The sequence below is a fragment of the Temnothorax nylanderi genome, unplaced genomic scaffold (assembly GCF_030848795.1).
Source record: "Temnothorax nylanderi isolate EJ_2023f unplaced genomic scaffold, tnyl_v1.0 TNYL_tig0027_pilon, whole genome shotgun sequence".
In the NCBI taxonomy this organism is placed as follows: Eukaryota; Metazoa; Arthropoda; class Insecta; order Hymenoptera; family Formicidae; genus Temnothorax; species Temnothorax nylanderi.
Window position 1 is genome coordinate 1,322,280 of NW_027249089.1, and position 19,601 is coordinate 1,341,880.

The following is a 19,601-nucleotide window of genomic DNA, read 5'->3' on the forward strand; positions in this document are numbered from 1 at the left end:
TGTGTTCTACAAGATTTTTGATCTCCCATGTAAATCCTACGATAGAACACTTTCCGTAGATATATCCGTGGATATAATCCGTGAATGCATCATTTACGGAGTGGAATTACTGACAACGCAATTGCGTTAGTTGTCTTAATAAAATAATAGTAGTTAGACTTCAACGCAGTCAAAGTTCTGACGCTCCTGGTGAAAGTAATCTAAATAACGGAGAAAGAATGGGGAAAGAACGAGGAGACGTTATAATTCATGTCGCTAAAAGGATTTTCTTATCTCCCAAATAGATTAAAAAGCTCGTAAAAACGAAATTGAAAACTTTCAGTGCTGGGAGAGTAGTTCGCACGAACTTCTCCGCGAGAAGAAATTGGCGACCGTTTACTTTTAGATGCATTATGTAAAATGCGTAAAACGCAGACTACCGCAAGATATTTTATTTTCAAAAGCTATAAACGCCAGAAAAACATCTCGTAGGAAGAGAGAGAGAAACGTCTCTCTTCATATTTCAAGGATCCGCCATTTTATTGGGCAAACGTATACATTTGATTACAGAATTAAAATTCAAGCATATTGAGAATAAATTACAGTAGAGATATTACTTAACACCACACGTGTAAAGTAACAAGTTATTTAAAACGTGCTGATCTGACAAACGAGCAAATCCTTTTGATAGATTGCGCCACTTCTTTATCTTCATAGCTCAGATCCCCGACGTTCTTGAGTTCCGGTCTTAGGAGAACTTGACTTCGTACACGCTCCAAAGGAATCGACAGAGGCATCGTTAATATCCTCGACCAGTTCGTTGCCTCGTAATTAGCCATAAACTGAAACAGACACGATTTATTCGCAACGCGCGTATGCTGATTACAGGCACGACAATTTCGTAAGTTCGTGTGTGTACCGAAGATCTGTATTTACCACTAAGGCGCATAACTTTGATTACTAACTTGATCAAAGCACGTGTCCTCGATGTGAAACATTATATGTGTGAGAGGTTTCACGATGGGCGAGACTTCCGGCAGATTAATCAAATCTACCTCCCTGCTCTCCTCGCCGCGACGTAAATTATTTAATACCCAGTCGGACGCTCGAACTAAATACTCGTATGCAATCTGCGATGCACAAAGATTGTTCATACACAATTGTTCAGTTCGTCCCCGCGTGTTTACCGCGTAATTATACTAATATACGAGCATTTCCAATGACAGTCGCTTTACTAACTTTTAAAGAACGTCGCCCGATATTCGTGAACAACAATTCGTCTGTGTAAGTTTCGATGACGCAAGCCATGTTCTGTAATTCGCCGTTTCTCGGATTCTGATCCTCTCGCCTGAGGCTGTAATTAATTTTCTCTTTCTTTTTTTCGTTTAGATGAAATAAAATTAAAAATATGTAAAGTTTATCAATTGACATTAAATTAGAATAAATATAATCGAGTTATTGGAGCAATTACTTAGTTATTTATGTTTACATTATATCTTGCAAATTCCTAGAAATTTTATTAAATGTTAAGCTTGGGGAAACTAAAGCTTCATATAATATAATGCAGAGCTTATCTAAATATTTCTTGCAGACATAAGCTCGTGATAACGCTACAGAAATTATATGTGACACGATACAACCTTTATCTCGTATTTATTCTGAGCGCGAGTTTATAAATAAATAAACAAATAGATCAGAAATAATCCAACGCGCATTTAGTATTATAATACAATTTAAATTCAAGCTGCAAATATAATGCATAATAATACGTATTATTATATATGTATACACATATTTTAGTACGGAACATGAGAGGTAACAATATATTTTTTCCCGGCAAATCTGTCTTTTAACATTTTATAATATCTTTTAAATATCTTTTAAATTAAAAATAATAATTCTCCGCAACACGTTCTTAATGGTACAGCAAACAGACCTAGCACTTTGATCAACAAACTCTTCTTAAGAAGCTACAAATTTCATGCTTCTCTTGTAGTATCTCCACAAGCGATAACAATGCAATTTATGTATATAACATTATAGAAGAAAATTAGTTGTTTATAAAAATATCACTAACTATTAATCTGCAACTATATGTATAAGGGTAATATTGTGATACTAACACTATTACTATTAGCCTGCAACTACCAAAGGTAATAAATTATGGAGAAACTCACCTGTCCTTTACAAGAAACAGAAAAGAATCTATCTGCGACGTATGTTTATTGTCCTCGTCGATGCTACAAATCGCTTCAGCGAGCGCCGTTGCGGCGGTAGATCTGTCGTACGGATTAAAAGGGCTGAGTTCACAACACGTGTCCTCGGAACCCGGTGTACTGTGGCGCTCGTTTTTGCCCTTCGTGGACACGTCCAGGAGGGTGGAGTACAGAGCGGCGCACAGTACCTGGAGCAACACGTTGCCGCCGATCGGCCGACAGTGCGCGGGAATGTTGTCGTTTAACGCGAACGCGGCGCGTAAAACCGGAGTCGAGGCGGTCACGTACAACTCGGCGAAGCACCCGATCGCAAGGGACATGGCTTGATATATACTGGCACCTGTCTGAAGATAATTTTGCAAAATTTATCTAAACGCTGTAACTCACGTGATGTATCAAATTTTATAATTTATTTTGCGGCTGTAACGACACACTGTAGTAACGTACGATCTTGATATTATTTGGAATTTTAGCCGAAAAAAGAGTTAAACATTGTTGAAAAAAAAAAATATATAAATCCTTCGAACACGTCGGAATATTATTCGAATATTATCATATTACATAAGTATTGTTGTATAATAATTACTTTCGCGGCATCTAAAAGTACTTCGGCCACGGGTTGCATCATGGTCTTCAGCGGCTTTATCAGCGCATTCAACCAAGGTGGCCGCGATTGATTCCAGACCTTTAAAATGATAAATGATAATAGAATTAGGTGTTACGCTCATATTAATATATGTAAAGTTTTTGTAAACTACAGTAAAACGGAATACTTAAAAATATGGTATTATAAAATGATTTTTATGTCAAAAAAGCCTCTACAGGAGACTAATATTTTAAAAATTGTAAATGTTTTTTTTAAATTAATTATGTTGTATATAAGAAACTCGAGAAAGAAGTTTTTATTTTTCTTTTTTTATAAATAAATCTTTTAGAAATGTAGCTCACTCTTAAAATATTTCGATATTTGCAGTTCTTATATATTTTATCTTCTATATAATCTATATATATAATGACTTTTTTCTCTTTTTGTTCATTGAAATAAAAGTCTAAATTATCGTCATATTAAACCCATCCATATATATATTACGCAAACTGTATTTTAATGAGAATTGATATAAATCTTTCAAATGACATTTCGTAAAAGCACACGACCTGTTGTCTGTCCAAATAATTGGACCAGTTCGGATCCTGCTTCAGCGCCGGTATAATTACGTGCTCCGGCTCGTTGACGGTTACCACCAATACGTGGAATAAGCTGTATAACGCCAGAGTCGAAGTTATTTTTAGCGTTTTGTCACACGCCGACTCGCTGCATAGAAAACCGCTGCAACTTCTTTCGTCACTCTTCGATCTGTTAGCTGCGTCATTGTCGTCCATGCACATGACGCCCACGTTTTGACGTATTAAGGTCTTCAGCAACATCCTTGCCACAACGTAATTGCTCATCGATATCACCTGCGAGCAGAGAGATTCCTGTATAAATCTAAAATTCTAAAGCATGGTCTGTAATACAGGCTCTATATCTCGCTGCGTACACTTGGCGCGAGACACTATACCGTGTCTCTTGATGAATAGCTTCGTTAGTGGGATCGTGTCAATAATCACCTTCATTAACTGGGGCCAGTTAGGTTGAGGCTGATGTCTCAAAACATTCAACTCAAGAATGACAGCTTTATCTTCGGATAACGTTACAATATCAGCTGGAGAATCAATCGTACCTAATCCTAATAAATTTGGAGCGCATATCAACAGCCAAGGAGCAGGACCACGCCGGGGCCGCAATATTGCCAGATTTTCCAATCCATGTCGGAAGATCTGAATAACAATTACTCGTTCTTATAAACATAAAAATACCTTCCGTGCCACGTTGAATATACAAATCGAATTTTATTAAGTTCCAATGAATAAACACGTTTTTATCTCTTCATACACAATTTTAAACAATCTTAGTGTTCTTGTATCTTATTTTTATACAATCAGTACACGTTAATTTATTTATAAATTTATTTAATTAACTTATTAAAAATAAAAACAGCGTATTTTTCTTTATAATAGGTCTAAGTATCCGACACTCGGAAGTACCTGGTACAATTCCTTGAGAGGAGTGCCTCTAAGTAGCAAGCAGATTAACAGCTCGTTACATTTTGCGTGTATATCTCTTATTGCTGTCGGCAAGTTGCTCGGGCGTGTACCAATCATCCCGTCGCTACCGACACACGCGCCTAAAGCGAGGTAGCCTGTGCAGCAGAGCACATTAAAGGCGTCCGACCAAAATTGTTCGGATCGTACCAGTGTCGGTCGTCCCTGTCACAATTTCATATTTTTGTCTTTAATTTCTGTCCCAATTATTCACGCAGAGGTAAAACATCGCGCTTCAATAAATCGCAGATGAATGCGTAATGTATGCAAAAACGTGCAAAAGAACAAAAACTGATTTCACATTCGTCGGAATGTATAATCCGCGTTTGCGACTCGCGGCAACAATAAAACATTCGATGGAGATAAAAAAAACGCGAAATAAATTAGAAGATTAGTCGCGAGAGATATCTCTCCTGGCCTTACGTGAATGAATCGCGTAGTTATGATAGACAGGGACTCATTTAGCATCTCTGAAAATACGCGCTGTGCCATCTTAGGCGAGACCGTGTTCCATAAATCCGCCTTAGTACCTGGAAATATTAACATATTTCGTTTTTGCGAAACGTTGCATCGCGTAGCGTCATAAATCTACCTCCACGGAATATTAGTCTGGAGAAATCGAGAAAAATGAGTCGAGCGTTAGTTCTTTACCTTGCATGTACAACCACCACATCTGTATGACATAGGAGCATCGCTCCCTTTCGAAGAATGGTTTGTCGCTGTGCCAGCTGAGAGAGTCCGCCTCATTAAGAATATATAAGGAAATTAATCGACAGTGTAGGTCGAGCAGTCTCTCCGCCACAGCTTCGGCCATTTCGTGGAATGCTTTGTGAGATTGATTAATCTTTTCGCTATTTAGAAGAGAAAACGATGGTAGAGGTCGAACATGCGTGTACATAAAGTACAATAAGTTGCTCGATCTTAAATACAAGAAGGACTAATGAAAATGATAGAAAGTAATAAATTGAAAAATAATAAATTAAATTTAGGTCCACGTCAAATTTTAAGCACAACAAGATTATGAAAGAGAAAGTGTGATATCCAACAAATTTTTAGACTAACAACACTTACAATTATAAATAAAAAATACACATTAATTCTAAGTATAAACCAAAGAATTAAATTAAATGTTTTTTATTTTATTGTTTTTTTGTAATACTATAACTTTCGGATAAAATAAATATTTTCAGTTTTTATGTATTGCTGTACATATATCCATTTATAGTATCATAAAATCAATATTTTAATTTTTATATGCGAGATTTATATATATATATATATATATTGTATATATATATATTTGAGATATTTATACATATTTATAAAACTTGTCGGACGATACAGAAACATCATATTGTTAAGAATTTTATGTTGCAGTGATTGCAGTGTAAATTATTTAAAATCTATTTTATGTAGGTATTTTCTGTCCTTGGGAAAGAAAAGTTTTAACTTGTAAGGATGAGAGACTACAAAATGAGAGGCGACGAATATTATAGTTTCTGTGTAAAGTACCTTGATTGAGAAGAAATTGTTCCTTTTGCGTGCTGATTGTAACACCACAAGCAGTTACGTATCAATGCCGCCGCGCCCAAAGTGGCAGTGAGCACGGTGAGATCGGCGTGATCCAAAGATTCCTGGATTAACATGTGTAGATGTTCTAAAAGATAGAAGTTTCAGGATATTATCCCGTTTCTCTTCGAATTTTTTTAAATTTGTGAGTTTAAATCGTGCCACTATAAAAAATTATCTAAAACGCAAACACAGCTTCCTTGCAGAGGTGAACATATAGAGCAGACTTAAAAAAACAGAGGTCAGTAACAAATTATTTAATTAACTTGGAATTTTTTCCGCAAAAATTTAATCCAACGTCGAATTGTGAAGTAATTGAACACTGATTTCGGAGGTCTTTTAGAAAATTAAACCTCCAGAATAAAACGTCACATTCTTTGTATAATTTACATTTTACAATCTTTAAAAATAATTTTTTTGTTATTTGATATTTTAATTATTAAAATATTGGTACAATACAAATATTAAAAATTTTAAATATCAAGTTTTTCCTAAAAGAAGATAGTTTAATGTCTGCAAGGATGTATTCTTAATTTAATACCTTCTAGAGCAATTCTACCTATCAATGTACTCATTTTATATATCGTATAATACGAAAAGTACTTAAAGAATTAGATTACATATACATATAACGTAAGCCACTAGTAATTACAAGAATATAATATTTACTTATAATTAATTAAATTTTAATGCAGTTTTTTTACAGTTTTCTAACCGAGCTTTTTTCTCTCCCGTGCATCTGCCTGACTTCTTCGCGCACTTGCTAACTTTAGTCATTAATTAATTGAGTTGAATATATAAAGTACGCTTCGAATTTATAATGTTAAGAGGCTATTCAACTGTTGATAAAAGAGCAAACGCACAAAAATTTGCGCTTAATCAAATGTAATTAAATGTAACTAAATAAGAAAAAATATCGAATTTATGATTAATTGCATCTTTTTCTTTATGAGCGACTTTTCTCAGTTTTTCTTTGCAACTACTATTTCGAACGTTACATGTCCAACATCCATTTTTATTTCTTATCATCGGGATGAAGTGTACCTAGCAGCTGCTCGGCGGTGTCGACAACGAGCAGGATAAAATCGGACGGCTGGATCCGTTTAATGACACCCTCTTCATCGTCGACGCTGGACGCGCTTCCGTTCCAGATGGAGCTCAAACCGGAAGTGCGCTTAAAAGCGGCCACGAAGTCCGCTTCCCACCACGTGACGATTTTAATCGCGGCGAACGAGGCGTGCCGCGGAAAATCGAGCCTCCCGCCGCTGATGCGTATGCAGAGGGGTTCCCTTAGAACGGTTTGCATCTCCTGCATCGAAAATCGCGACATATATGGGCGACGCGAGTATAAAATTCACTTTCGAAAATAGCATCGCGCGCGAATTGACTCGATTTGACTAAAGTATCCCCGTTGAACTTGATATATACATTTCGATTTAAAACAAATTTCGCACGTCACTGTCGCGATACGTAATGACAAATAATTGAATTATTCGATTTGCACATGTATTTACGCGCCGCGAGTTTCTATTTTCGAAATTATGGTCGATAAATCAATCCTTCTTCGTAATTAAATCACGTCGTGCTACGCGCGGCAAACGGAATAATTTGGAAACGGCACGCTTCCGATACGTTACGCGGCCGCCCGGAAACCACGAATGTAATAATCTACGCGTTGTACTAAAAGCCCCGAAGGTATCAAGCTATCGCGAAAATCGACGTGACAAATTCTATTAAATTACTCACGGGGCTGCGCAACATAGAAATTGTATTATTGATAAATGATTTATACCAGCTAATTTGTACCTGGTAATATTGCATATCCCGTTGCAACAAAATTCTTACGCGATCGATCAAATTCCCATCTTCCATAATCTCCATTTTTGCTCTCTGTCTGTCGAATAACACAAAAACAATTATGCTTGGACGATCTAATTTAATCGGCTCGTTATGCATAATTTTGCATGTGCGCAAGCAAATTTCTACGTGTGTTAAACAAAACTGAAATCGAAAGCGATCTATTGATGTGACATAGACTTGTCTCGATCACTTACGTTTTAAAACAACTCTTCAACAGATGCTGATCTTATCTTAGTAAAATTTCGATGAAACAATTACCCAACGATTCAACAAAAAAACTAAAGTTAGACAAATTAAAGTAAATAAGATCTGGCTCTCGAACTAGAGATAAGAAGAATTCGCTTAAAAAATACAATTCAAGATTTATCTATCTCAATAAACAGTGTCACTAAACACAAATCTCAAATTCAATAAACAATCTTAAGTTGAAACCAAGCACCATTAGTTGGAGTCACTCTCATAAAATATATATCAATGCATGTATTTTAGGCTGCGTTTTATTAAAAAGATATTTACAATATTTAAAAAATGTATATAAAACTATCAATTCAATTGTGAATAATGTATCAGTTGTCATAAAGAAGGCATTATAATGCATATAAAACTCTGTAATTCTTAAAGATTAAAAACTGCTATAAATAATATATATTAGCATGTCAATATATATTTTAACATATATAACAGTATGCTTTCTTTAACTCACATTTTCACAATATCTCGTATATGTTGTAACATAAAGCATAATAATAAATAAATAACGATATACAGGTGCCATTACAGAAATTCATTGCCATTACAGTGCTAATATGCAAAATTATGACTCGACATTAAAGTTACTCACATGAAGTTTAATGTAGTTGCTAATATAGCACTTATATATGCCAATTTCTTCTTTCAGCTTTTTATATTAGTTTTATGTGCAACTTTTGTAAATCAGATCTTCAGTAACATCTAATAGTCATTGCATAATTATATCAATTAAATTATAGATTTGCACAATCGTAATTAAACCTTTATTAATATTATTTCTTAGAAGAAAAACTATCTATCAGCTTGATTCTCTCTACCGCTAAAGGAACACTTGTCAAAGCACGCCTCACTTCTCACAATTGCTGGTATCTCATTATTAAGTAGCTCATGTAAGGTTTTGCCATCGTGCTTGTATATCCATTGGCTATTTACAAAATCGTAACGTTTCGGTCCAGATTTCGGAGAAGAGAGCCAAATTTGCTTGTTCGGCGTTTGACGGTTTATAACGTAAGTGCCATGCGGCTCGCCAAATTTCACGGTCAACACACCATCCTGCAGCAAGAATTTCAAAAGATATATCATCACAAACGTACAAAAATAAGAACTATGGACTTTTCAATTAATATACATACTCCGTAAGATACATCGGCATCTGGCAAATGCACTGCTTCTTCAACCAATTCCTCAAAGCACTCGGTTAATGAGTCCAAAGTTTCATTACAAATCTTCTCGTATTGCACGGAGCTAAGTTCGCTAAAAATCACGCAAATAATAAGTTTTTTTTTCACATTAATGACACGTGCAGATTGCTACACATTATTGATTTGACGTGTCACGAATAACGTAATGATACTCACGTCGTAATTTCAGTATCTGTACTGAGATTTTTTATAGACAATTGTAGTAACGTTCGTGGATCTCTCTTTGAAAAACGTGTTGTATTGTGGTTGACATAACCTGCAACGTAACTGCCGGGCTTGCTCAGTTGGAAAACGGTTCGTTTCTTGACCGAAATTCTACGGAGGAATAAACTGCGAGACAGCCTCGAGATTATGTCTGATCTCGTCACGACGGTTAACATGATAAATAGCTTCTCTTAGCAGTTTTATCGATTAAACAAGTTCTCCGGTTAGTACAGCGATACTCCTTTTGACGTATGTTTACACCGCTGCGTCGGTATCGTCACGTGCGAGACACTGCGAGATAACTTTGTAGCTAAGTATACTTTCAACACTTGAAATGAAATAGATATATAATTGGATGTTAAAGAGAGAGGAAAGATGAAAAGTACAAAAGATTCAGTTGCAAAAGATAAAACCGTTATCAATTGTGGCAAATTGGAATAAATGATAACAACAAAGATTTATTCTTTATAGCTGAAATTTTTTTGTACTCAATTCAGCTCCTCTCCCTTTTTTAAATTATATATATACTTATATATATTATTTAATCATATGTTTAATTATATACTATAATTATATACCTTATATCTTTGGTCTATCTTTCCAGAAAGTATTGAAGACGTTATTCTTAAAATGTATTTTAGTATAGTCTTAAAACCTTTGAAATGCCGTTGGAATGTCTTTGAGAAATGAGTGTTGTCTAGAAACACGTGACATTGACGAGCAGAATACATCCTCCAAATATACACAAATATATATGATAATTTCGAGTAAATTGAAAGTAATGTACGTTTACAATATGTGTAACTTGAAAACTCTGATGATAAAGTTAAACTTTAAATTGTATCTATTTCTTTTACTTTTTATTTATGCAGTATTTATTATTTATGGTTTTTTTCGTTTTCAAAATTCCCCTAAAAATTTATAGTTAACAGTGCCAGTGCTCTGGAAAGTTATTGTTATTTTATCTTCCATAAATTATTTTGATCGATATATTTTATATTAAATTAACATTAATTGCATTTTTATTAAGTCTTTATTATTTTCTGATAGAGCCTATTATTTTGTCAAATTCGTTTTTAATACAATTAATTATCTATACCAATCATTAAACAAATTAGGTAATATTTAAACCCATTTATGAAAAAAGTGATAATTTCTTAAAATAATTTATCTACACAATTATTATATGTAATTTATATTATCATATAAATATATTTGTATAAAATATATTGCTTTCACATATTGTTTTTTTTGTTGCAACTGCAATCAATATCTAGGGCTACGGTCAACGTGACGCTACAAATGCTTTGGAGCGTTCTTCTTCTCCTTCTTTCTTCATTGAAAGAAAAGAGAAGAGGAATCTAGATATCTGGATACCTCCTGATTGGAGGTATCTTCGCTTCGGGTATTTTAGATGATTCAGCATCGATGGTCCGCTGTGTCCGACAAGGGAATCCCAAAGACAACGATGAGGCGCAATCTGAATGACCGTGACGTACAAGGAAAGCGTAAAGGAAGGGGCAAGGAAAGTGATGTGGAGGAAATATTAGTGGATTATCGAAAGCGCGATACATATATGCGTATATGTCAGTCTTTTTTTTTAATACCATACGACCTCGGTGCTTGATAAATATCGCGTCTGTAGCGTCAAGAATCGGTAATCGCGAACATGCTCTCCCGCGGAGTCGACCGTGCGATAGTCCGACTAATATTCGCACTAACAGGCATACTCGTCGTGAGACCGGTGTTTCCCTATGTGCTGCCAGATCCAACTTTCGAAGTGTTAAAGCCGCAAGGTCTTCGCGTCTCTATACCTGGTAAGGTTTAACATCGTGATTTACAGTGCCCTTCTTTTTAAAAAGGATTGTAACAATCCCAAAGTTTTTTCTTATAAAGATTGAAGTTTTAAAACAAAAAAAAATTAAAAAATTGCCGTAGAAAGATGATCTTTTAAACTACGCAACATTTAAAAAATGCCTAATTGAATTCCGTTATAAAGAAATGATAATTACTGTTGCATAATACATTTTTAATATTATATTATAAAAAGAATCTCATATATATAATTATTATCATATTTCTTACATTCATAGATAGATAAAAATATAAGAAAAAAAGAAAATTTCAAAAATTCTGCAAAATGTTTACATGCTGATCATTAGCACCAAAAGCAAAGATCGAAATATAATCTAATCAAGTAATTCGTTTCAATAACTACTTTTGGGATTCCCCGAAACATAAACAAAATATTAAAGAATATTCCGATACTTAGGACTTTTTTTGGAACACTATCTCATTAACGCTAAACATGTTTTTACTATGCTTTTATCATTGCAGAAAGATTGATTATGTGACCGGAGAAAAATTTAAATCACAAGAAATTTTAAGCTCTTTCAACATGTTGTGCCTCGCAATATTTCAAGTTTTAATATAATTAAGTTTCTAAGAAAACAAATAATAACATAGATTATTGATATAAATATAATACAATAATAACATGAATAATACAAATTATATATACATTATATTGTCTAAAAAATTGAAAACACTTAAAAAATAAAAATAAAAATTTGACGTATGGTAAATATAATATATCTAAATAATGAGATTAAAATAAATAGAAAAGAAGAATTAGTTTCATATTTAACGATGATGCGGTTAACAGATGCACCGGGTTTAAGAATATTTGGATTCCACGCCAACATCAATAAAGCAATTCGCACTAATGAATACGGTCAGATTGCCGGTGACGTCTATTTAGCAACAGATGGCCGCTGGACTTTCGAGGATCCGGACGTGACTATAAGAAATGGAGATGTACTTCGTTACTGGATTTATGCACAAGCGGATGGGGCTAGTTACAGGAAGAACGACCAAAGATGGACATATTCCCGTAAGATTATTTACATAAACACGCAATTTTTCTCTGATTTATCGATAAAAATAACGGTGTATTAAAATGTATATAATACTTCAAATTAGCAACAGCGATGGAAAATCAAGCAGTTGACAGTCAAGAAACTACACAGAATTCTTCAAGATACGAAACTCCGGCCGAAGGCCGATTATTGCTCGAAGACAATTTCGATTCTTTTAACGAGTCACTTTGGAAACGCGAGATAAAGATGCCATTAGATCCGGTGGGTATTCGGAGTCTATTATTCATTACAGAATTGTTAATAATACAATAATAATCCCTATAAATTTATGTAATAAAATATCTATGTCCATATAAATATACATATATGTCATGTGCCGCATGTGCGCAATAGAACATAAACATTCATTATACATTTCGTTTTTCATTCAACAAAGTTGATTGTGTTCCAAATTAGGACTACGAATTCTGCGTATATCACAATCAGAATGACAAACAACTCGTGCAAGTTCGAAATGGTCAATTATCCATAAAGCCAATTATACTGGAAGATTATTACGGCGAGAACATAACCGCGTTCGGAAGATTGCAGCTTAATGGGTAAATATAAATAAATAAAATTTCTACATTTTCTTTTACTAATTATAATCTATCTTTATAGATGTACCAGTACGGTTGACTTCGAATGTACGCGGCAGGCATTATCCTACAGCATTCTGCCACCCGTCATATCCGCGCGTTTTACCACGAAAGAACGTTTCACCCTGCGATATGGAAAGATTGAAATACGCGCCAAGTTTCCCCTGGGCGATTGGCTGTATCCGGGTAATTGGATGCAATTTTTTTATTTCAAATAAGACATATAGGGTGCGATTCACTTGGTACTCCAAACGCTCTTGGAAACATTTCATCTTTGTTGTTTATGAAATGTTAAACAAGGCAAAATGATGCTCTGAAGCGTTTAAATAGCGTCTACTGGATCGCACCCATAATCATTAATCTAAACCGTATTATGCAATAAAATCCATTGGATGTATAGTACCGTATAAATTAATCCGAATAAGACACAATACATAAGGGGAATTTACATACCCTTTGTTCGCAAATAACTGCAAGATACTTGCCATAATAATGTCTTATTAATTGTACTAAATATATAAGTTAGTAACTATTTTTAATTACTAACATGTTATTGCAGCACATCTTTTGCATTTGATTGCAAATTGTTTTATTTTGTGTCTTGTTCGGATTAATTTACACGATATTATATGTAGAATTAATGCCAAAATATTTTCATTACTTTCGCCAATTTCTTATTTTTTGCGGACTAGTTTTCTCTAACATAATTTTTCTAACAATATTAAATATGATTTAGACTTGATTTATTGCGAGAAATTTTGAATGGTTATTGACTTGTCACGGTCTATAATACTTTTCTCTAGAAAGATGTAGGCCGGTAAAAATTCTCAAGGAAATATAGCCATACTTGCATGCAATGAATATTAATAGTATACTTAATCGTATACTTACACGCTGCTAAAAATATCCCGTTTTTTATTTAAATATTTAGTAGAAACAAATTTATGTAAAACAGAAATTGAAAATGTATGTTGTCCTAATAAAAAGAGAGGTCAACCGCTCATTAAAAACTAAGCTATGTAAGAAGGTCAATGGCCAAATTACGAGCACAAAATAAGGATGTTAGTTTAAAATAAAATCTAGTTTATTAATAACAGTATATTAAAAACAGTTGAATGTCCTGCTTATATATTGTCCCATATAATTTTATCAGAAATGTGGCTTGAGCCACGGTATTCTACCTACGGTGCGAACTATGCTAGTGGCCGCGTTCTTCTGGGTTTAACGCGCGGCAATGAGAACCTGGTGAATGCCACAGACGTTTCGAAGATCTATGACGCTAGAAGATTGGATTTCGGCGTGAGAGTAGGCGCATCCCCTAACGAGATCCGGGAAATACTCGTTACGAAAGTAAGCGAGTTCGGGCCACGATGGACGCAGGATTTCCACGTGTACACGACCATCTGGACTAGCGATGGTTTCACGTTTTTATTCGACAATGAGGAAGTTGGCCGAATAAGCCCTGATGAAGAGGGATGGCTAAATGGTACTCACACAGACAGAAAAGCTGCCCCGTTCGATCAAGAGGTAACATTTCAGTGTCCTATAATTTCTGTTATTGCTATAAAATGGTATTTATGTAATTCCTTACAGCAAGCAAACGTTGTTTTACTCTTTCACAATTCTACCAAAACACTTTATTTATGTCGCATTTGTTTACCTTATATAATACAAATTAGTTAATTAATTTCTTGTATATATAATTTCTTGAAAATAGTTATAACATTTTTTGCAATAGTTCTTTGTCACACTTGGTGTTGGTGTGGGTGGAATACGTGTATTTCCGGATGATACGCTCAGTTCTGGAATACGAAAACCATGGAGAAATATGGACGCTAAGGTATGGAGACACACACTTTAATATTATTTAATTTAATTTAACATTTCTTTTAACATTATTTAATTTAATTCATATTATCTAATATTATTTAATTTTTTAAAATCAATTGTCTAATAAATAATTCAACATATTTTGGTGCTTTATAGTTTTCGTTCTTAAAATGAACGTTCTCTTAAAAAATGAGCATCCGTTTTTTTAAGGTAACTACATGAAGTTCTGTTCTTGATTGTAGGCAATGCTAAAATTCTGGAATTCTCGGAACAAATGGCTACCAAGCTGGAGACGAAACAATGGCGATAATACTGCTTTTGTAATAGATTATGTCAAAGTGTGGACTCTTTGAATGAACGGCATACATGTATAATTCTTCACTTTTTATCATGTTCATTTTCTTTTTTATCATTTGTATTATTTGTAGTAATAGATCGATTCTTTTTCGCGTGACAATTACGTCGTACACATATGCATTTAATATGTTGCTGTGAACATGAATAAATAAGTCGTCAACAAAAATCAGTAAATCGGTTACCTTCTGATTCAATAATGATAGAAGATTACAACGTTGTCCGCAATGTTATTGCACTTGGAATCTCCACGAAGACGCATAAAGTCCTTTTTATCCGCGTAACGCAATTAGAATCCTGTAATTGGACCGCTTCTGTTTCTATAAAAGGGTGAACGATGCTCCCGCGAAATCGGAAAGAAATTCAGGGTCGCCCGGAGCTGGTTTTACCTTTAATGATGCTTCCATTAGCTGCTCGGACGATCACCCTGTGATAATACTCCTGCCGATCATTACATGAACATAAAAATTTCTTAAACCAGCGCGAAGTTTACCAAGGCCACACATTTTTTATAGAAAAGGCAACAGGTGGTACCATTAATCGTATTCGCTTTACCTAAAACTTTTTGTATGCGTCACTTTTGTACGCTCTACGCTTTTCTTTTTCCTAATGTGATAGCCATTTCTCTATTCTCGTATTTTCTGCGTTGTAATCAAATAGATATAAGATTGTATAATAAAAGAATAATTGCCTCAGGTGTTTATTATATTCCAAAGAAATATTGCATCATTACATGGAATGTGGCAACTGCTGCGGCATAGCTCGTACTCGTAGCTAAAAATACCGTGTCAGATTTTGATACATTATGGCAAGTGTGTGATGACTGTCAAGGCCATCCCCCAGACTAGACTTTACTCGGCAGTTTCGTTTTTTTTATGTTATGGAGCTTCAAAAGTTCGTAAAAAAAAGAATTAGTTTCTAAGATCGCATAGCAGAGATCTACCTGACAAAAACACTTTCTTAAACAACGTAGGAGGAAACTAGATAAAAAAAAGTAAATGATAAGTAAAGCACAATGCCGACTTTCGACCTGGCCCATCATTCAAACCGGTTTACCTCGGTTAACATTGGAAATAAGAAAAAAAGGTCATCGTGCGGTTTCTTCCGTCTGCTTCGTGGTATCGCGACTGATGCTCCGGCCGGATCCGATTAATTTAACGTCTACGGTGCGCACGTGTTGTTCTACCGTGGCATAAAATCTCAACAAAAGTCGAACGACCTCAGTTCGGCTTTGGCGCGTCTTGTCCGGTTTCGTTTTTGCGGCCTCTTCTACGCGGCGAAACTTTTTCCTCGCGGACAGTCGATCGATAGCTCCCGCGGTAGCTACCACGATTTCCTCTCTCCCACGGTTGGCAGTCAATTCAAACTGTTCTAACTCGCGAGATAAAGTTTGCTAAATGTGCGTTAACTTAGTACTTTATCTCAACTTAACTCAGTAAGTCAGTAAGTCACTTGCAAAGACCTCGTGACAGATAATGACACTGGAAAAAGTGATTGTTATTTTAGTCGTCCTCGTTTCGGCCACTGACTCTCTGGCGGATTATCATCATCGCTCAAGGCGATCGAGTAAGTGATTTTATAACATAATTTTTATGACATGTTATATTATAATCTTGAGTCTACGAGATATAAATGATAACAATTGCCCCGGACTATAAAATTTTTTTAATACATCCTAAATCAATAGAGTCAGAATAATCACGTATCAAAAATGCGAAAATCTAAAAGACATCTAAATTAAATCAATTCTGAAGGACATTTCATAAAAAACAAATTATCAAAATATATTTTGAATCCTCTTTACGACATCTTTCAGATATGTTGCTTTTGCTTAGCTAGTGTGTGTACATGTGACATCGATTTATTACCTATTGTACGTAAGCTTCAACAAGAATACATACATATTTAGCAAAGATGTCATTGAAAATACATGTTTAAGCGTTTTAAATATAAATAGTTGCCATTATCTACGGCATATCAACTTTTCCATCTCACAATGCACGCAGTTGAATAATTGAAAAACTTGATTGAGAACGTATAATGCCGATACGTGCCGTTAGTAAAATAAACTTTACGTACAATTATGTAAGAATTAGATAATTAAGTATTATACACCTTTATATGAAAATTTTATTTCAGGTAACGAATATATACTGCATAGATGTACAGCTACTGCGGAATTGATTAGAAGGCACAGGAATGAGGAGGTCACTGGAGTCAGCTCACGTAACGCCGAAGATTCGGCACAATCGCAAACGCAACAAAAAGGTTCTCCGATTGATGCTACTCAACCTGAGACTTCTAAGCAAATTTCGAGTAGTGTTTACCGACGTATGACTCATATGAGGAGACGCGGCAATGGGCATGCACGTCGAATCACAGGCAAACACTTGGTAGATACACCCCTCAAAACCGTAAACATCGACGTACCACAAGATAGACCATCGGCCTTCAAGAAGAAGAATCCGTTACCGGAACTTGCGCGCAATATGACAGGCAGAAAGATCGATTCGTCGCCGTATGTAATAATTATCAAGTCTGTCGCTTAACATTTTTCCAATGACATTCAATTTACTCTGCCGCAGATTCTGATTTTATTGCAAATTGGCATAATTGTGTAATGTACAATTATTTATAACGCTGAAGAAACTATGCACATCATCTAAGCATATGTATGATTTTGTTAGAATAATTTATCGATCTTGTCTTTCTATGAGTATTATTATCGAATACTACTTTTGATAACTGCGGCCTCTTAAAATAAGATCGTTTTTATCATATAATTAAATTTGCGACAACTAAGATAAGTTTTATGTTAAATAAATAAACTTCAAACATATTTTCTTACAGTTTATATCGATAAATTATCTACAATATGAATTATAGGAATAATTATTCCTAGTTACACATTATAGCTACGTGTTACACATTTCAGCTATACTCACGGGCAACTTCTCCATTTCAATCTGCAAGCAAAAAAATCCTAGATAAAGCAGATGTAAATGATATTGAATTTTCCTTATATCGTGAGACTCTGACCTTGGTCACTTTCATTGCCACTCCTTCTGGCAAATTTCTTTGTAGATATTCTAGAAAAGTATCTGCTGTCGATCCGGTCAATTTCGAAAAGTCCAGATAACGATAGTAAGTCCTGATTTCATACTGAACACGGTGCTTTTTATGAACATGCGCGGACTTCAGCACCGTCCACCGTTCGTGGATAGCTTTACGCGGTGCTATGCTATAAGCGTGAAAATACACATCTTAACGTATCACCCAATTAGCAGTGTTAACTAACGTTAAATGACTGTAGAACTTACTTTCTACCTATGTTGATATTCAAATGACCTGCGGCCATCATCACAAATTCTCCATAGCTTTTTAATACCGCTGGATCATTTCCCCTAACTTCAACCTCAATTTTTTTATACAACTTATCTGGCATGCCCTAGAAAATGAGCAATCTATTTACATACGAATACATTTGAATAAATTAACAGAAAAACAGCAATAACTCTTCGCAGAATTTACCGTGTTTATCGAAAGTGAGGACTGTTCCCTCGTTGAATCCTGTTGCTGCTGCTGCTCGCTCTGCTCTTGCAGTTGTGTCGACATGGAAAATGTCACGGAGGGTATGTTGTTTCGTAGATATTTTCGCACGAGAACATCAGGATATCTTGATTCATGTTGCACGACACCAGCAGTAGCATTTCTGAGAAGAAGCGGTATCTAACAAAACGTGACACGGTTGTACTTAACCTCAATCGCGACTTGCATTAACCTCGTGTTAGCTTTTATCAAGATACCTTGGACAGGAACATTTTCCGTCGTTATCGGCGAATGGAGCTCTAAATTGCGAGACGGTCTCCAGAAATTTTATGAATTTATTATTTCCGTATTCAACGTAAACATATCCATTCACTGGATACGTTTAGCAGAACGGAACACACGAGTTGCCGCTTTCTACCAGCTGTAACTGAAACTAATTTGCTGGATCCAGCGGTTATAACCAATCACGTTCGCTTGCTGCTCAACAATTGCATAACCGTTGTTGTTCTGCTGAACACAGATACATACACAACTCAATGTGCTGATACAACTGCAACTAGAATTGTACAACAGTTGTGTATGTAATATGTAATCGTTCGTCACCGTGTAGATATAATGTTTATATTACAAGCAGCAATAATAAAATTCTATTTCCGCAAAACGTTGCGAGACTGAGCAGAATCTGTTTAATGTCCAAATATCGCAATATTACATTTATTTGATAGATAAAAAACTAATTGAAACTACAAGGAAAGCTTTAATACTTGTTTTAACAATTTTAATAATTAAACATTTACTAATCTGATTTGTTTAATCATAGAATAGCATGATTGATTATGTCAGGTTAAAGTTAAAAATATATATAGCTATATGTGCATATAAAACTAAACTCATTTATAAATTAAGAAGAGAAAAACATTTAATATATTT

General features: G+C 34.8%; 5 protein-coding genes across 6 annotated transcripts; 2 read left to right on the top strand and 3 right to left on the bottom strand.

Moving 5' to 3' along the window:
- Positions 1-494: 494 nt before the first annotated feature.
- On the bottom strand, positions 495-8,742 carry LOC139770158 (uncharacterized). Of its 2 annotated transcripts, none has more exons than XM_071701917.1 (14): positions 8,608-8,742; positions 7,713-7,800; positions 6,951-7,215; positions 5,850-5,994; positions 4,989-5,188; positions 4,761-4,867; positions 4,281-4,502; positions 3,804-4,013; positions 3,351-3,653; positions 2,782-2,880; positions 2,157-2,539; positions 1,219-1,333; positions 945-1,109; positions 495-821 (listed from the first exon to the last, which is right to left on the bottom strand). In XM_071701917.1, the coding sequence occupies exons 2-14, from the start codon at positions 7,785-7,787 to the stop codon at positions 624-626; spliced, it is 2,487 nt and encodes an 828-aa protein (XP_071558018.1). In that variant the 5' UTR covers positions 7,788-7,800; positions 8,608-8,742; the 3' UTR covers positions 495-623. The 2 variants fall into 2 exon arrangements, with proteins under 2 accessions (XP_071558018.1, XP_071558019.1); XM_071701918.1 differs by having other exon boundaries at positions 7,713-7,796; positions 8,608-8,695.
- Positions 8,246-9,872, bottom strand: Fh (frataxin). The gene is made up of 3 exons (XM_071701925.1): positions 9,374-9,872; positions 9,149-9,269; positions 8,246-9,068 (listed from the first exon to the last, which is right to left on the bottom strand). Exons 1-3 carry the CDS (start codon positions 9,595-9,597, stop codon positions 8,808-8,810), a joined length of 606 nt encoding a protein of 201 aa, XP_071558026.1. The 5' UTR covers positions 9,598-9,872; the 3' UTR covers positions 8,246-8,807.
- A 1,186-nt stretch (positions 9,873-11,058) lies between these two features.
- Positions 11,059-15,817, top strand: LOC139770166 (beta-1,3-glucan-binding protein). Its single transcript, XM_071701930.1, has 8 exons — positions 11,059-11,238; positions 12,087-12,314; positions 12,404-12,561; positions 12,757-12,899; positions 12,961-13,124; positions 14,092-14,465; positions 14,677-14,778; positions 15,011-15,817. The coding sequence occupies exons 1-8, from the start codon at positions 11,091-11,093 to the stop codon at positions 15,119-15,121; spliced, it is 1,428 nt and encodes a 475-aa protein (XP_071558031.1). The 5' UTR covers positions 11,059-11,090; the 3' UTR covers positions 15,122-15,817.
- Positions 15,818-16,237: 420 nt separating this feature from the next.
- On the top strand, positions 16,238-17,961 carry LOC139770168 (uncharacterized). Its single transcript, XM_071701932.1, has 2 exons — positions 16,238-16,688; positions 17,262-17,961. The coding sequence occupies exons 1-2, from the start codon at positions 16,598-16,600 to the stop codon at positions 17,669-17,671; spliced, it is 501 nt and encodes a 166-aa protein (XP_071558033.1). The 5' UTR covers positions 16,238-16,597; the 3' UTR covers positions 17,672-17,961.
- Positions 17,960-19,580, bottom strand: Mrps10 (mitochondrial ribosomal protein S10). Its single transcript, XM_071701931.1, has 5 exons — positions 18,929-19,580; positions 18,654-18,851; positions 18,443-18,570; positions 18,162-18,363; positions 17,960-18,088 (listed from the first exon to the last, which is right to left on the bottom strand). The coding sequence occupies exons 1-5, from the start codon at positions 18,941-18,943 to the stop codon at positions 18,038-18,040; spliced, it is 594 nt and encodes a 197-aa protein (XP_071558032.1). The 5' UTR covers positions 18,944-19,580; the 3' UTR covers positions 17,960-18,037.
- Positions 19,581-19,601: the final 21 nt, after the last annotated feature.

Coding starts and splice junctions, on each gene's coding strand:
- LOC139770158 (XM_071701917.1), bottom strand. CDS start 7,787: ATGGAGATTATGGAAGATGGGAATTTGATCGATCGCGTAAGAATTTTG. Junction 7,216..7,712: donor GGGATATGCAATATTACCAG/GTACAAATTAGC, acceptor TTTTCGATGCAG/GAGATGCAAACCGTTCTAAG. Junction 4,868..4,988: donor GTGGTGGTTGTACATGCAAG/GTAAAGAACTAA, acceptor TAATATTTCCAG/GTACTAAGGCGGATTTATGG.
- Fh (XM_071701925.1), bottom strand. CDS start 9,597: ATGTTAACCGTCGTGACGAGATCAGACATAATCTCGAGGCTGTCTCGC. Junction 9,270..9,373: donor ACAGATACTGAAATTACGAC/GTGAGTATCATT, acceptor CGTGATTTTTAG/CGAACTTAGCTCCGTGCAAT. Junction 9,069..9,148: donor ATGCCGATGTATCTTACGGA/GTATGTATATTA, acceptor TTCTTGCTGCAG/GATGGTGTGTTGACCGTGAA.
- LOC139770166 (XM_071701930.1), top strand. CDS start 11,091: ATGCTCTCCCGCGGAGTCGACCGTGCGATAGTCCGACTAATATTCGCA. Junction 12,315..12,403: donor CCAAAGATGGACATATTCCC/GTAAGATTATTT, acceptor ACTTCAAATTAG/CAACAGCGATGGAAAATCAA. Junction 14,779..15,010: donor GGAGAAATATGGACGCTAAG/GTATGGAGACAC, acceptor TCTTGATTGTAG/GCAATGCTAAAATTCTGGAA.
- LOC139770168 (XM_071701932.1), top strand. CDS start 16,598: ATGACACTGGAAAAAGTGATTGTTATTTTAGTCGTCCTCGTTTCGGCC. Junction 16,689..17,261: donor TCATCGCTCAAGGCGATCGA/GTAAGTGATTTT, acceptor ATTTTATTTCAG/GTAACGAATATATACTGCAT.
- Mrps10 (XM_071701931.1), bottom strand. Junction 18,571..18,653: donor CCTCACTTTCGATAAACACG/GTAAATTCTGCG, acceptor CTCATTTTCTAG/GGCATGCCAGATAAGTTGTA. Junction 18,089..18,161: donor TGGCAATGAAAGTGACCAAG/GTCAGAGTCTCA, acceptor TTTTGCTTGCAG/ATTGAAATGGAGAAGTTGCC.